General features: G+C 43.9%; 3 protein-coding genes across 3 annotated transcripts; 1 reads left to right on the plus strand and 2 right to left on the minus strand.

The window, feature by feature from the left end:
- Positions 1 to 5,646: 5,646 nt before the first annotated feature.
- On the minus strand, positions 5,647 to 8,582 carry LOC118417428 (protein mono-ADP-ribosyltransferase PARP12-like). Its single transcript, XM_035822989.1, has 4 exons — positions 8,371 to 8,582; positions 7,415 to 7,638; positions 6,669 to 6,905; positions 5,647 to 6,067 (listed from the first exon to the last, which is right to left on the minus strand). The coding sequence occupies exons 1-4, from the start codon at positions 8,536 to 8,538 to the stop codon at positions 5,650 to 5,652; spliced, it is 1,047 nt and encodes a 348-aa protein (XP_035678882.1). The 5' UTR covers positions 8,539 to 8,582; the 3' UTR covers positions 5,647 to 5,649.
- An 884-nt stretch (positions 8,583 to 9,466) lies between these two features.
- LOC118417429 lies at positions 9,467 to 11,076 on the minus strand. The gene is made up of 3 exons (XM_035822990.1): positions 10,325 to 11,076; positions 9,555 to 9,621; positions 9,467 to 9,490 (listed from the first exon to the last, which is right to left on the minus strand). The coding sequence occupies exons 1-3, from the start codon at positions 11,074 to 11,076 to the stop codon at positions 9,467 to 9,469; spliced, it is 843 nt and encodes a 280-aa protein (XP_035678883.1).
- Positions 11,077 to 12,667: 1,591 nt separating this feature from the next.
- LOC118417431 (NLR family CARD domain-containing protein 4-like) lies at positions 12,668 to 15,990 on the plus strand. The gene is made up of 3 exons (XM_035822992.1): positions 12,668 to 12,997; positions 13,587 to 15,356; positions 15,959 to 15,990. The coding sequence occupies exons 1-3, from the start codon at positions 12,718 to 12,720 to the stop codon at positions 15,988 to 15,990; spliced, it is 2,082 nt and encodes a 693-aa protein (XP_035678885.1). The 5' UTR covers positions 12,668 to 12,717.
- The last annotated feature ends 1,040 nt before the right edge of the window (positions 15,991 to 17,030 follow it).

A 17,030-nucleotide genomic window follows, 5' to 3' on the forward strand; every position in this document is an offset into this window, starting at 1 on the left:
GGCCGAAAGGCACGCTTAGTTCAGTCAAGATTAGAGACGCAAAAAGAGAATCTGATGTTGACTTTTCATAAGTTCAAGCACTACTTTTCATATACATTGAATCCCCCTCCTGCGCGCGGCTGCAAATTCAAACAGTCGTTTTCTTGTCGCCTCCTTACTCTTTAGGCTGCACACTCGCAGTAATACATGATCAGACCTTAACAAATAATCTGTAAAACGAAACAATTTCTTCTCCATCATCTTGAAATTGCCTGTACAGCAATACATTGTAAATATACCCTTACCAAAACTGACCCGTGTGTTTGCCTACTAGTTATTTGTTTAGATATAATTGGTCAAATTTGTGCTATTAGGATATCCGTCTTTTTTCAGAGTCTTCTGTTTCCAGCAAAACTATATTTTGAAAGAAAAAAATTACACGCCCCTCAAAATAATGAACCTAGTTACATGACACTATTTGAATTCGGCGCCGTCTGAATGAGATGACGTCATGACTGAGACCTTAGAGGTCAACATGACGGACGTGCTGGTTTGGAGAGCGGAACAATTACTATATTTACTTACGAACAACAAAACGTGCAACGTGGTAATACTTCAAAAATGTAAAGTTTTACTGATGCCAACCGGAGAAGTGTAAGTTCAGAGTACCACACAAGGCATCTGTTGCTGCGTTAAGATCCATAAGGACAAAATAGCAATGCAAGAATCGTCGATGTAGGTTAGACATCCAGGTAATAAGATACGCCAAACAGCAGTCACTCAAGCAACTGGATATGATTTTGGAAACAGTCAGACGTTTCAACTAGCATCCACTAGTTTTCGTCTGTGACACAGTGACACTGACGCAATACAAGAATCATTTCTTCAATAGTCATATTCCTTGCCATGATCAACAACATACAATGGCGAAGGTGTAACGTTAGATGCTTCTTCTTATTGTACTTTGTCTTGTTTTTGTTTAAGATTAAAGGCGCCCAACATTAAACAGGTACGGAGTTTTCGGAAGCTTAAAACGTACTTTTTACACGATGCCCTCACTGTTCTTCACATGACTATTAGTCTTTCCCAGCTGGACTTTACGACGAAGACGCTGACACAAGACCTTTTGAAACAATGGCGGACTTGGAGGAGCGTTCAGGACCCATCCCTTTAGAACGACGTTGCTTGCCAGAGACCGTACGTCATGAACGCCGCGACTTCGTACAAAGTATCTATAAAAGACCTTCGACAGATTGAGTGAACTTACCCCCAACGCAAAAAGGCCTGTACTGCAACATTAGTACGTGATGAGTTTTTGTGACGCCTGACACGGTTGGAGAGTTCAGCCATGGTGGTGGAGTGTCAGGTGCCAACACACCTGTATCCAAATGGTGGTGTTGGTTGGAAAAGTGGAACTATACTACACAAGAAAACGTTAACTTGAAATTTGTCGAGATAGTATTTCCAACAGGAAGAATGAAACGTAGTGTAATTCTGGAGGAGTCACCAAGTGTACACAAGACATCATTCGGTCACTTAAAGATCTTGGAGCAATAGAATCGTTTCGCCAATGGTCTTCCTTGTCGTGATCGAGAAGACAAAATGGCGAAGGTGTAACGTTAGATGTTGCTTTTTGTTGTCTTTGTTCAAGATTGAAATCACATAACAAGAAACGGGCTCGGAGTTTGCAAAAGTTTAACACTTTTTACACGTTACACCCTTTTCGTTCTATACATGAATGTTAGACCTCTCCTATTGTTGGGGACAAAAACACTGAGACAAGATTTTTCAAAACAAGGGCGGACTTGGAGGAGGGTTCAGGACACATCCGTTCAAAACGATGCTGCTTACGTCTTGAGAAGCCCCGCGACTTCTTACAAAGTATCTATGAAAGTTTTTCAATGAGTCAAGAGAACTCACCCAGTTCTTGAAAGTGGTGGCTGGTTCAACAGGTAAGCGTTAGGTCTCAGTCAGTAGTTTAGAAATCATGATATTGAGAAGAACATATTCCCTGCGTCACACTCGGTGTTAAAATGGCGGCCCCTCGTCAAAACATGGTATCACTTTGCACCGTACAAAAGAATCACGTGATGACCTTGGGGGACGATCGGATGACCCAGGGAGCTTTTGATGGCCTTTCATTTTATATGGTCAAGTTTAGCGGGCACGTTCTAAATTGAATTTGACTTTTTATGGGAATATCTTGCAAGTATAAGTAAAAAGACAACAAAACACACAAAGCGCATAAATAAGGATTCATTTTATTGATGAAATTTGATGACCGTTGTGTGAGATGCCCCTTTTTGTTAGTAAATTAATTTTGTCTGGCCTTATCCCCGTCTAGTACCTGATCACGCCTAGGCAAGCTCCCCTCCTATTTGTAAAGCAATATTTGTTCACCGGGCGGAATTTCTGGGCACCTTGCCAAAGCAGATACAGTTTGTATGTACAAAAGTATTTGGATAGCAGACACGTGCTTATATGTGTCTGCTGTTATATGTGGTGGGAGGGTCTTTAACACACTAGAGGCAAGATACTACAAGGAATCCATTTTGTATATCAAATACGGAATATAAATACTCAACATTTTTGCTCGACCATAGTTTAATGACTCGTAAAAAGACATACATTTGTGACTTGGCTCTTAACTGCCATAACATTGATTCACGGAAGTATCCTTCACAGCACATAATGTATATAATCTCCCATTTATGATACTTCCCTTAAGTTACAACTAACATTGACAGTACATGCAAGACAACTGAACATTATACAAGTAGGTTTTGCACAAAAATACTTCTTTACAAAAAATATTGATATTTGATCCATAAAGACATTGGCCATACTTAATGGTAATGCTACTCTTTTTATACGCGATTAAGAATAGAGAATTAAAAACGATGAGCTGATATTAGAAATATTTGAACGAACCACTCTAAGGCCAATTCAAAATGCATATTACTTTTGCATTACACGTTTGGCAATGCACCAAGTAATCAATAGCAACAGCTGTAACAAACTAAAATGCATATAAATGTAGAATACCTATTACACCATCGCAATACATGACCCTGAATCAGCTAGATGGGATATGTAACGTTACAAATCAAAACATTTTATAACGCTGAGCCTGAAGGCATTTGACTGATGATCACCATACATGTTTCTTTTACTGTAACCGCATCTAACAAATAGTTATATATTGTGATATACGTTTCTGGAGAAAAACACGAAGTGTCAATCCTTTGTACATATGTACATAGACAAGACTATAAATCTCTGAAATGATAGTACTATCCATAAATGCTTTGCAACTTCAATCTGAGCTACATACATTCAGTTACAACTTCTATATAGAATCGCATCGCGAGAAAATGTGGTAGAATAACCATCATCTATCAACGTTGGTTGTGATGTCAACAATAGAGTGTGAATGGCCGTGCTCCTGTCAGGTGACGCCTCATGTAAATGTTTCCATTTTAAACTTCCTGACAATAGAATAACTATGTATGTGTAAGGCTCGCTGAGCTCTTTCTGAATTGAAGAATTAAACTATGTGTCTATTCAAAGTTTATTTAAGCCAGGTTACTGAATATGCATTTACATAGCTAAGGTAAAACTGTGATAAATGGTCAGAAAATAGCGACGTTTTTGTATGGGGAGGGGGCTACCACCGCTTCCTTTTCGCGTTGCAATGGTGTTCCGGGGAAATTTTGAAATCTGGACCCTCTGAAAAGCCATTTCCTGCACTTTCTAGGGGTAAATTTTGCTGATAGACTCACTAGGATTGAATGAAATGTCTATCAGTGAATAATGCAAATCAGTCTTGCCTTTGAAAAAAAATCTTGGACATGAAAAAGGTGACCTTTGGACCTAGCGTCGAGTTACGTTACTGCAACAGGTTCAAAGTTGGTGGTAAAATTTTCCTGAAGAGCCAGATTCATGATTTTTTAGTAGTGGCTATGTCTTTGGGCAGGAAGTAAGTTGTGTAAGTTTGGGTCCCCTGGCAGCTTGTTTTGAACTGCAGCAGGCAATTTTGTTGTTATCTTTGGACTAGAATAAGTCAAGCTGGGATTGGTGGATTTACATCATTTTTAGTATGAACATACCTTAGGTGATGATTGAAATACTAAAATGTATTGCATGAAAATCTGGGCTTTATTTACACAATTATTATGGAAATTGTGTAATTCCAGAACTCGACCTCTTTTCATGGACACTCAGCACTTCTTCTGACTGCCAACTGTGCAGCAGATGTGCATAGTTAATGACAGATTTCTGATGGCAAAACACAGATGTTATTTTTGCTCACATGTTGTTTATTAGTTTGCAGGGTGCCATGTTCTTTGTTTGTTTGTGGAATATCTCTTTAAGCAGAAGTGATGATTGGGAGGGGTTTCACCATTTTAATGTGAAGGGGTGTTTTGGTGATCCTTACGTGGCATGGAAATGTTAATACCTATTTGTACCTTTGACAAGAAGGTTATGTTTTGAGATGTATTTGTATTGTCCATGACCTTAAAGTCTTTGATAAAGCTTAAGGCACTCCCCATAATAAGCCTTGATTATTTGGCGAAGGTATGTGTTTCGTGGAACTCTAGTTTCCTTCTTATTTCACTTCTTCAATTTCGTTGGGTAACAAATCCAATTAAGGACAGAGGTATGCACAGCGAGACACCCACTTAAGACGATACTTGGTAATACATGTAACTCGAACTCTTATTGACTATTGATAACTTAAGTCATTATGGCAAATGATTGATACAAAACTAATCATGCAGCAATTCAACGCATTTTATTAGGTTTCAAGAAATCATTGAGTAGAAAAAAAAACAGTCTTCAAACATTCCAGAAGTATTATTTGCAAAGAATATCTTTATTCTGTGTTCACTGCATGGAATTTTTGTGAGAAATTGAAAAATGCGTTACAATGTCCTCTCAAAACTTTTGCTAGAAAATACCTTAAAAATTCGCATTATAGTTGCTTCTTAAATTTATGTCTGGACACATTGCATACGTACAACGAGACATAGAGTATTACCTCTACTCTGTTACTTTCCAAGAAGCGTTAAAGCTTCATTCATTTTTTGTTTACACAATCAGTTACAGTATACTACTGAGCTGACGTCCCTAATGTAGCACTTTCCTATTGAAAGTATATTCAGGAACTCACTGGCGTAAGCATACGTGTGAACTTTTGGCTCTCGCAGTCAACTTGCCTGCCCACTTTAAACCCGCTAATTATTTTCACCGTGAAGCTCTTTCGTACACGCAACGCACCATTTTTCGTTTCTTTTGAAACTTTTTTCATTGCAATTGGCACGAGGTGTTTAGCTTCGTTCTTTCATTTGGGTGAGCCATTGGGTCAACTCAATCTTTTTTAGAGTTCGTTGCGTTTTTTAAAAAACTTTTTATTAGGAAGCCCCAGTACTCAATCTCACTCACTCATCCTTGCCGCATATCAGACTTCGCTGTGGCGGGCCGTACTCAATAATGTGCTTTGGATAGCACTGGACGTTGTCGCTTTTTTAGAGTTTGCTGCGTTATTTCGTTTTTTTTTTATAATTAGCAAACCCTAGTACTCAATGATGTGCTCCGGATAGCACTGGAGGTTGTCGCTCCTTTTATTTTTAGAGTTCTCTGCCTGTCTTCGCTTCTTTATATCAAACCCTAGTACTCAATAATGTGCTCCGGGTAGCACTGGGCATTGTCGAAGATGACGAAGATGTTAGGACTGGCCGTGTCGTTGACACACGAATCGTACATCCGACCGAACGGCTCACCCGGGTTGACGGGGGGAGGGCGGCGGACGCCCGCATCCCCCTTCGCGTACGCCCCGACCAGAACCCTGACCACGAACATGTAGCGGCGCCCATTGGAACCCTGCTGGGCGTAGTTGTGTGAGTACTGCGAGCTGGCGGAGAAGTACGTTCCCTGCCCGTAGATCTGCCCGACTCGCGAGCCGCTGAGGCGCCAGTCGAAGTTTTGCTGGCAGATGGCGTCCACGACGGCTTCCTGCGTCCCGTGGAAGAGGCGACGCTCCTCTACATCCTTCCCGCCGTTCTGTTTCTTCAGCTGGGCTTTCTTCCTGTAAAGGTAATTAACAGTGATATTTTTATATGCATATAGAAGGGTAACAAAAAATAACCGGTCATTGATTGGTTACGCATTCTTTAAATTGCAGCAGCGACACCTAGCTGCTGTGCGATGTAGGACCAGTCAGTAGAGGTCTCAGGAAGGCAAGACGGCCACCGAAAAGTCTGATAATATTAGCGCCTTGCTTGTGTACAGATAAAAATACATTTTTGAAATCTAACTGGTCACTGCTGTTATATTTTTTCTGATAGTGATGTTGCGGTCATGGTCGTTGGAAAAGGCAATGTATCTCCATAGAATTTGAGGTTGTTATCCACTGCGTGTAGTGCACGGTATTGGGAGGTATCTGGAATCCAGACACCCTAACCCTTACGCCAACACGACGCTACATAATGATGCAATCTTATCAGACATTGATCAGCTGTGGAAGTAGACCATGCTTAATCTCCAAGCAGATCTATCGGAGGCAATGACAGACTCCAAATGGCTCAACAGTGTCCAACTGGCCTCCCTAGTTACAATTGGACACTGTATTCCGTCTTTGGCCCCGATAGATCTGCTTGGAGATTAAACCACTCTATGGAAAAGCCCACCTGTTATATGCGCTCCAAAGAAAGGCATTCTGGACACGCTTGACTCCCGAAATGGCTGTTCCCGCCATCCCGTTCTGCTCAAACAGCGTCCTGACGTCATTGTACTCCTTAGTGTTTCCCGCCACGTCCACTTTGACGAACTCGTCGTCTTCTGACATGGCGGACCAGTGGGCTGGGGTGGATTCGTCCCAGGCTGAGGCGCCTCTAGCGGATTTTGCACGAACTGCGGGCTTCGGTCTAATGACAAGAGGATAATTATGACATGAATTCCTTAGAAGTTACTTTTCAAACATTGATCACTGCTGATGAATACCCAAAATGAAATGGGAAAGACAGAGGGAAAGAGCAGACGATAGACAGATATCGAAGTAAAAAGAAAGAAGAAAATGACTCCATAAGAGAGAGAGAGAGCTAGAGACTGAAGAGGACGAGGAGATATTTCCTATCTGTCTGTCTGTCTGCCTCACTGTCTCTCTCTGTGTGTCTGAAAATCATGACTCAATCCAATCTGGCAGGAGGTGACAAGAGGAGAGATACTCTAAAGAGAGAAACAGGGAGAGAGAGAGAGGGAAAGGGAGAAAGAGAAGAAAGCAGAATTATTATTCAATCAATATGTAAACGTACTCACATTTTTCACATTCTCCCCTGACAGCAGGACAGAGATTCCAAAAGAGAGACAAGAGAGAGAGGGAGAGACAGGAGAAAGAGAAAGTTAGAGAGAGGATGAGTGTTCTCAATCCACTCACTTGGGTGGGTTTTTCACCTCCTCCTCCGACACGAACTTGGGCCGACGTCTGACGTCACGGCGGGTCCCGACCCTGGTGTTCTCCTGACACATGTCGCGCAGGCGCAGTACGTACTGGTGATGGCCGGTAGAGAAGATGACGTCAGCGTCCTGTTGGTCCTGAAACTTGTCCTCGATGTCCCTACTGGTCAGGCTGCTCGTGCCGCGAACCTCCCCGCTTTGGTTCTAAAGAAGTGCCAACAACAGGCTTTGAAAATAGTTTCATTTCTATGCTACATATATCAAAGAAATACCTACCTACCCACCTAACTAGTCTCAAAGAAATGCTCGATTTCATCTGGATAAAATCTGATAGATTTCTCCAAAGTTCTCCATCACGCCAGTAGCACCGTCACTCCGTCATGAACAACTAACCAACCAATCAAGCTACCACACGGACAGACAGACAAGCACAAGCTAAAACATGTAACCCCTTCCGAAAGTCTCACCATGGCCCGTCCCCTTCCAGCCAGTACCACCGCCACTCCGTCACGAACAGGTGACCCGGCGGAGACTTCACTGAGGAACCAAACAACCAACAAACCAAACAACCAACAAACAAACAAACAAACGCGTCTGTTCAGTCTCACCATCTGCCCGCACTCCACCCAAGTCCCGCCCACGTCCCTCCAGTACCACCGCCACTCCGTCACAAAAACTGACCAAGCTACCACACAGACAGACACACAGACAGACACAGGCACAAACATATAACCCATTCAGAAGTCTCACCGTCTGCCCGTACTCCACCCATGTCCCTTCCCCGTCACACCAGTACCACCGCCACTCCGTCACGAACAACTTACCTACAAACCAAGCTTGCACATAGACAGACAGGCACACAGACAAATAGACAGAAACACAGACAGACAGACAGGCACAGCGAAAAAAAAATATAATCCCTTCCGAAAGTCTCACCATGTGTCCGTACTCCACCCAGGTCCCGTCCACATCCTTCCAGTACCACCGCCACTCCGTCACGAACAGGTGACCAGGGGGAGACTTTACAGACGACGACGTGGAGAGACGGCGCACCTCGAACTCCTGGCGAGAGTCACCGGTATTGCAGTCCGCCACCGCCTTCATGTCCGCGAAATTCACTGCGCAGGTTTTTCTGTAAACATCGCCACAAATTTACTCCAAGACGTTGAGAGAACGAGTAGTCTATTGTTATCTCTTAAACGGTTACTTTCTTTGACTTATGGTCAATCTTTCTTTTCATGTAAGAAAGATTTCCCGGCCATTGTAACGAAGAAATTGGTTGCGTCAGACTTACAGCGTACCGAAACCTAGACTAAGTTGTAGTGGCTTCTGAGAACACCCCCGCTATGCGTCGCTACACTTTGAACACAAACAGGTCCACGGTTTAGCCTCTACCAGGCTTCACAGGTCGCTGGAAAAATAGTAGAAATTGGCCAAATAAGACAGAAAACACGCCAGAGGAGCTAGATGGCCGAGGAGTACAGTTTGCGACCGAGTTTTTAATTAGCCTAGGAGTGAACTTACCGGCCGGATAGCTGGATAGACTGCAAAAGACTGACTAAACTCTCATTTCAACTTAAGTTATTTGTCCCTATTTCGCCAAATTCTTATCTTATTTTTCATCCAGATGACACGACTCCGTAAATTATTTCATCAGGTTGGTCGATCAATTGAACAAAGTCTTCTTCGTTACACAACCTTCTTTTAATTGTTCAGTAAACGTTTTGATAAAATGTACTGATGAAGGCGTCAGATGGTCGTCGAAACGTTTACTGAACAATGTAACGAAGAAGACTGACATGGCTGCTTAGAGATAAGGTCCACAGTGTCTTGTTTGCGGTCCTGCCACTGAAAGCATAAAAAGAAAACGATGAACACCAACCCGTCCAGTCGCACAGGGGAGTAGGTGTCCTCGGTGACCTTGCAGTAGGCCTCCTCCACCATGACGTTAAGGTCATGTCCAAGATGGCGCCACCTGTCTGCTCCAGGGGCGCGAAACTGCCACTGGTACGGCATGCGGCAATGCCACCTCTCACAGAGGGTCTTGTAGGAACACCTGTGAACAAACGCAAACAGTGTAGGAATAAGTTAACATTCTTTATGCGTTTCACATCGTGTACATCGCGGAACTGCCACTGGTACGGCATACGGCAGTGCCACCGCTCACACGGGGTCTTGTAGGAGCACCTGGGAACAAATAGACACAGTGTAGGAATAAGTAAACATTCTTTATGCCTTACACATCGTTTACATCGCTGTACTGCCACTGGTGCGGCATGCGGCAGTGCCACCGCTCACACGGGGTCTTGTAGGAACACCTGTGGACAAACGCATACAGTTTAGGAATAAGGAAACATTTTTCATGCGCTTCACTTGTGTACATAGCACGTTGTGCAATGGCCCCATGTACATCGGTGTACCAGTATTTACTATATAGATCTAGTATTTGTCAAATTTCGCCTCAAAATTACCATCCCACAATTTCCTTCATTCAGCTTCCATCAACTTTCGGCAAAGTTTGATTATTGACATGCATGATTGACTTGATACGAAACTTCATAAAAAGAGGATGTGTTATGTATGGAATGGCTCGCCCACGGGCCATCGAAAGTGAAAGTACACACGTCATTTCCGGTGTCTACAAGGCGGGACGTTTCGCCAAGTGAGCGAAACTTCTTTCATTTTCTTCTAGCAGACAATTTGCGGCACCAAAGGGCTCTTTTCCAGGACGAAACGTTCAGTTATTTCTAGTAGTGAATAAAAATGATTTGGGCAATGTCTCTATGACTGATATATCTACACCATAGTTATTAGTACTACATTACAACTACAAAACCCCATAGCACAAGCATCATATATACCGCGCCAAAGAAAATGAGAGTTGGCCCACCTTTGACGGATGTTGAAAATACAGATTTCGTCCAACTTCTCTGGGACTTTGTCTCCTTGTTCTGCCTTCTTCTTCTTGACGAGATCCTTCTTAAAGATGTCGATGACGGCCTTCTCGGAGGTGCTGGGGATCCCGAACTTCTGCAGGATGCCCCTGTTTTGCGGGGTCATGACGTTGTGTGAAAAATCGCACTGGCCCTTGTCGAAGATACAGCCCCCGACGAGATAGCGGCTGCACACGTGGAGATATGTGCAGGCGTCGCCCTTGGTGCAGCCCCGTTGGCGGTTATTGTACCAGGTACAGGCCTGGGGCAGTTTGGCGGGGACCGGGGCAGGGTTATCGTTCGCTCCGGACCTCTGGCGCGACCGTGGCCAAGGGCGGGCGCGTCCGCTGGCCGGTGGAACCTCGGGCGGTGTTTGCGGCATTTGTGCAGCTCCCATTTGCACAGCCTGCATTAGCTGCATGACATCGCTCATAGAGAATTTAGCCTCGTTGCCGACCATCGGGCCGCTAGGAGGCTGAGGCACCTGTTGAATAAACCCTCCACGGCCACGGCCTCGGTCCATCCCGCGACCCCCTCTAGGCCCTCCCCTTCCCCCGCGACCGTTGGGGTTCGGAGAGGGGCTAGGCCCGCTGTAGCCCCTCCCCCTCCCTCCACGGCCACGGAAACCTCCTCGACCCCGGGGGTTTGGACCGCCCCTAGTGCCGCTACTGTGGGGTGAATTGTCCCGGTCGTGCTTCACGGGCTCCATGTTTGATAGTGTGGGGACGTTTTTGTGCTGCTTCCCTTCGAATGATACCACGGCAGAAGGTAGGGACTCCTTACAGCGCTAGAAATCGCGTGGGCGTGTGCTAGGCTTCAGGTTGGTAAGAAAATTGACCCCATTTTTGTTGAAAACTTACTGGAAACTCGCTAGAAATGCGTAGAAAAATCCAGTCCTCAGAACACAAAAGTAAGAAGTACATCATCATAAGAGAGCAGAGACAATCAAACAAACCCAATCTGACTGAAAACCCGTACAGAGCCTGACTTTGGAGGCTAAGGCCTGCCCCTGGTTTCGCTACGTCATCAAGCGCGTAACAGGTGGCGAGGCATCTGATTGGCTAAGAGGGTTTGAGCTAGGTCACGGAAGATTACGTGCCGTCTTTACGCAGTGACTAGCCTGGGTACCAGTCGATTACTACCGAGGCCTTCTTACACTCGCTGCCATGAAAACAAGAAAGACTTTTCTCAGTATAGCGAGTGTAAGGAGCGCCGGTAGTAATCGGATGGTAGGCATGGTAACTATGGAAAGCAAGTCTTTTCTGTGCAATATGGAGCAGACCTGATTGGAACGTATCGAAAAGATTGTTTTTCTGGATTAATTTTCCTTGACAAACTCAAATCGACGGGCAGTGTTTCCGTTCATGGGGGGTCTGCATGGAGGGGCCCCGGCAACGTTTTTACTCTGAATTCAGGGAACCACCTACGTCTTACACTAAAACCAAGGAGGGCACTTGCACAAACTTTGGTCGCGTCGCTACAAATTACGTGTTTAAGATGGCCAGGTTTGTTCGCTGACGGCTTACCTTACGAATTACGGGAAATCCGCATGCAAGCCCTCAGTCCCCGTGCGCATCACATGACATTTTTGCAAGGCGCAATGTCCACAACATACTTTCGACGACAACCGGCATTTGAACACCGAAGGTGACGTGGGGAACTTGTTCCAAACTACTGACTGAGATCCAAACCGCCATTTAAAAAAGTTGGGTGAGTTCACTTGATTCATCATTTCCCACTGACTTAAAAACATTCACAAGTACTTGGCATATTTGATAACTTATGGTGATCGACTCTCTCTAACAAGTTGCTGTATCGAACAACTTGTTGTTGCGCCATAATGAACGGATAAGTGCCAAAGTTCGGAACGCCCCCCCAGGTCCGCCATTGTTTCAAAAAATGTAATTGCGTATCTGTCATGAAGACCAACAAGAAAAGGACAAAATTATATCTTCATAACGGTAAGGTAATGTATATATGAAAAGTAATTGTTAAACTTATATAAGGTTAATGACTATCTATTATTTCGAGTCGTCAAACTCAGCTGAAAAATTGTGCGCCTTTGCCTTTGGCGTCTTTCATTGCTTCTTAATATGTAATCATGATTATTAAATGGTAGGAATGACTCTACTGTTTTATTTTTGTTTTGCCTACTATTTTAAAAGTCATTGGTACATTTATTTTATATGCGTTCTGGCTATTCCATTCTGTTGACTACAAAACCAAAAATTCAAGTAGGTATCCATCGTTAGTTCCGCTTTTTTAATCATGTACGCCGTTTTCTATGCAGGTGACGCCCCACAAGACCGATCCCCGACGCATACCCCCTACACCCACCCCCACCCCCACCATGACTGAACTCTCCCACCGCACCAGGCTCTACAAGAAGATCGAGGACAACCTCTCCGACGATGACGTCAGAAGCCTCAAAGCCATGCTAGTTGCCGACGAGCACCTTGGACAAGCAAGAGTAGAAAATGCGACGCCTCTAGAAATCATGAACATGTTAGAAGCGGACAATAAGGTCGGGAAGGGCAACCTAGCGCTGCTAGTGGACCTTTTGAAAGCCCTCGGTAAGACGAAGTTGGCAGAAGAAGCCGAGGACGTCGCAAAATGGGAAGGAACTGGAGGTAGGTTAGCTGTTAATATTTTACAACGTTATCTGTAACGTAAACCACGGGACTGGTCTCGGCGTGGGTTAGCAATTAACAAATAAATGGGCGAGTAAAAACAGCTTTATTTACCTTCTAGCTTTGATAGACGGGTCAATATATTTGTCGATGGAATTGAAGTGGTGTTATTTTCAAAGGCAATGTAGAAATTGTATCATGGATAATCTACATTGAAATTCCAAACTGTAACATGCATATGGACGCTTTGTCCCAAACGCATTGATATGCATCTTTTTTCCTACTGAACGATTTAGGAACATTACATAGCACAATATGTGTTCAGTGTAAAATTATTAATTCACGGGTCTTGGTGGCAAGTGTGCAAATGTTGACACACTGGGAGCACCGAATCCGCAGGTGTTTTTGGCACCTTTAGACAGAATAGCCGTGAGGCTCGGTGGGCATCACTCCACCGTCATGGGGGCAGGGACATGGCGAGTATCGAACTCAGGACCTACTGATTCTGATCCCAACGCTCTAGCCGTTGTGCCACACAGACACCCTCATTGTCAGTGTAAAAACAAACTGTAATACACGTCTATTTCAGGACCGTCATGCACCATTGAGAATGTCATCAGCTGCCTGAAAGACCTGTATGCAAGAGAACACGCTCGTGTGCGGCCTCTTCCGTGGTGTGAAGACCTCAACCTGCCTTTGGGAGAAGTTTTCACCAATCTGCGACATCAGCGCAGGGGCGACAGGGGGCGCTTCCAGGACACAGACACTATCGTAAGCCTAGCAGATATTTTCAAGAAGACCGAAGCTAAAGATGTTAGAAGGATAAGGGTAGAGGGGGATCCCGGTATTGGGAAGTCGTGCTCTTGTCAGAAACTGGCTCATGATTGGTCCTCTGGGAAACTGAATATTTTTAAGGCTGTTTTCTTTCTGGAAATTCGGCACATGTCTGGGAAAGTAAAAGATGCAATATTTGAGCAACTCCTACCAGAGGATACAAACATGACCCCGGACCATCTCTGGTCCTACATCCAAGAGAACCAGGATGATGTTCTCTTCATCCTGGACGGTCTAGATGAGCTCAGTCAGACAGCTAGAGAAGTCACAGATGTGGTAGCCTTGATTCAGGGTAAAATCCTCAGGAACTGTCATGTCCTGGTGACCTCCAGGCCGTACCACTGTGTCAAAGACTTGGAGAAATGTGATGAGTTTTACAAAATAATTGGTTACAGCAAAGATGATTGCGTCGAATTCATACAGAAATACTTCACTGAGACTCCTGAATGTGCTGGAAAGCTAGTAGAAGAGGTTAATTGTAATCAGAATTTGTCGGAAATAGTTGTTAATCCCCTCAACAATGTGCTGATATGTATTGTATGGGAAGACAATGAGGGAAAGTTGCCTTCCAGTCCAGATGAACTGTATCAAATGATTGTATATTCGATTAGCAAACGATATTGTACAAAGAATAGTATCCCATTAGAGGGTGGTGAAATTGCTCCAACCGTAGAAGGTGCATTGCGAGCCTTGGGGAAACTGTCCTGGGAGGGACTAGAGCAGGATCAGCTCCAGTTTAACATAAATGATATCAAGGAGAAGTTTGGAAACAATGCAGATGACATGTTGGCTATCGGCTTACTGACAAGAGACAACTCTTTCTCCAGAATCAAACACAGTTGCTTCTGCGCTTTCTTACATAAAACATTTCAGGAATACATGGCTGCCTACTACATCAGTGACTTGGTCAAAAAGGGAAGTAAAGGGGAAAACGGCAAAGAATGCCTTCGTAGTTTGTTTGGAATGACAGTGGCTACAGCTAGTAATGTTGACATGGAACTGATGTCAGCAAACCGTGAGAGATATAGGGAGGTTCAGAACATGCTGCTTTCGATCCTGGGTGACACTTCAGGCCCACTGTTTGAAATGTTTGCAGAGGAACTTAGAAAAGACGAGTGTAAGCGGGAGGACAGTGATCTTCTGTCCTTTTTCTGTATCATGTTTCTTGGTAGAAGTTGTAAAGCTGGCAGAACGTCGTGTAGACTGGCGGAGATTGTGGCACCTTGTCTGTCCCACATAACTAACGACGTAAGCAAGCATGATGCTTCCAAGTCCTTCAAATATGATCAGGCTGAGTGGATTGACGGTTTGATACAGGTTGTCAGATGTCAAAGGACATTTGCTGTGAACCCGGATTTAAGGTCGATACGACATCTCACTGTTAGCTGCGACGAGATGTGTGGTATGGTTTTGCAGCAAAGGCAACTTGATATTTTAGAAAATTCCCTATCAGATTGCGATGCAATAAGTTGTGTCACATTACTACAGTCCACACTCTATATTCCGATTGTTACATCAGAGGGACGTCAGGAAATTTCTCCATTTCGTACATTCATACCTCGGTGTGGGACAGACAGTTTGCACATAGATTTCGTATATACTTCCTGCACTTTTTCTCTGTCAATGGAAAACATGTTGAAAGAATTGTCAGAACTACAAAGTCTGCGACATGTCAACATCTGCGTAGGGTGTAACAGGCATACAGACTTCTCACATTATGACTCACTGTTGGCTGACATGATTAGGAAGCAGAGTTGTCTCAGGTCCCTAAACTTGATGATCGCTGATTGGGATTACTTGGCATTTGAAGAAGAAGAAGGTGGATTTCACAATCTAACATCAACCATACAAAGTATCTCTGAGCATGCAACAGTCGAGGTCGTGGAGCTAGAACATCCGGTGAAAGATACATATACATATGACGATCCATTATATGGATGCGACTGGCTTGTGATAAGTGTTGATGCAATGGTACACAAGCTTACGGAATGTGTAACTAAAAACAAAGTCCTGAAAAGGCTACGGCTTAGTTGGAAACTAGGTTCTTATGACCATCCTTCCATTGATAAAATTTACGAGGGAACCTGTAGTAGTAAGTCTCTTTCCGACTTATGTTTGGCAATACAGGGGAACAGAACCTTGCAGACATTGACGATTGACGGGATGTTCTCTGAATCAGAGGGTCATCAGGACATAATCGACCAGCTAATGCATAATAAACCTGCAAACTTTGAGGAACTCAGAATTACAATGTTTAAGTCTGAGGAGTACGCTCAATATGTCTCTACCGAAATCCCCAGTCACAGTAGTTGCAGTGACTTTAGAGGCAGTGGTGAGGAACTCAGATTCATCGTGTCTGATTCTTAACAGCACATCAAAAGCATCTCTGCTGACAGCCCCAGTTGTAGCATGCAATGACTCTATCAGTCATGAGCAAAGACATGTCAGCCCCGGTACTAGCCCTGGAGTCAGTGAGCAGCGGTATGACCTGCGGTCCCGCAGCAGTAGCCAACGCGGTGACCTCGGTAAGAGATCCCGTCGAAGTCAGTCTTTGGAAAACACAATGACACAGAAGGAGGCAAAAACGATGAAAGTCGGACAAAGGGATATTCAGAAAAGGAAGAAGCGGGAGCCCCCCCGCAGTTGTACCATAAAAACACAGATCGTCTATAGTCTGAACATTTATCACAGTTTTACCTTGGGTTTGGGCTTTATTGGGATACACAATTAGCCTTACATATCTATTATCTATTCGTCCTGTAGTCCTATATGAAGTACGTCATATAATCAAATGGCATGCAGGGAAACTACAGAACAATCACACTAAAATACACTTGATACATAACCATACCACAGAAAGGCAAGTTCATATTTAGTCATCACCCAAAGAAGCTACATGAGTAACTTTGAATGAAAGCAATGATTCATGTAGATGAAAACATGTCAAATTTCTAAATCAAGAGGGAGATCACCAGGAAGAAAATTCCATAAGCCTTATACAGACATACTATCATCTTGCTACTAACTTTAAAAACCAAACCAACACATGGGTACTCACCTGACAAGAGCATGGCAGACACATATTATTATTGATGGTACAATGTGAATTACTATCGGATATCATTTGTCTTCTGCCTAGTTTTCTCCTATTTAGATGCTGTCATTGTATTTAGCCCAGATTGAATTTACAAAGAATTTA

This window comes from Branchiostoma floridae, chromosome 6, assembly GCF_000003815.2.
Source record: "Branchiostoma floridae strain S238N-H82 chromosome 6, Bfl_VNyyK, whole genome shotgun sequence".
Lineage (NCBI taxonomy): Eukaryota > Metazoa > Chordata > Leptocardii > Amphioxiformes > Branchiostomatidae > Branchiostoma > Branchiostoma floridae.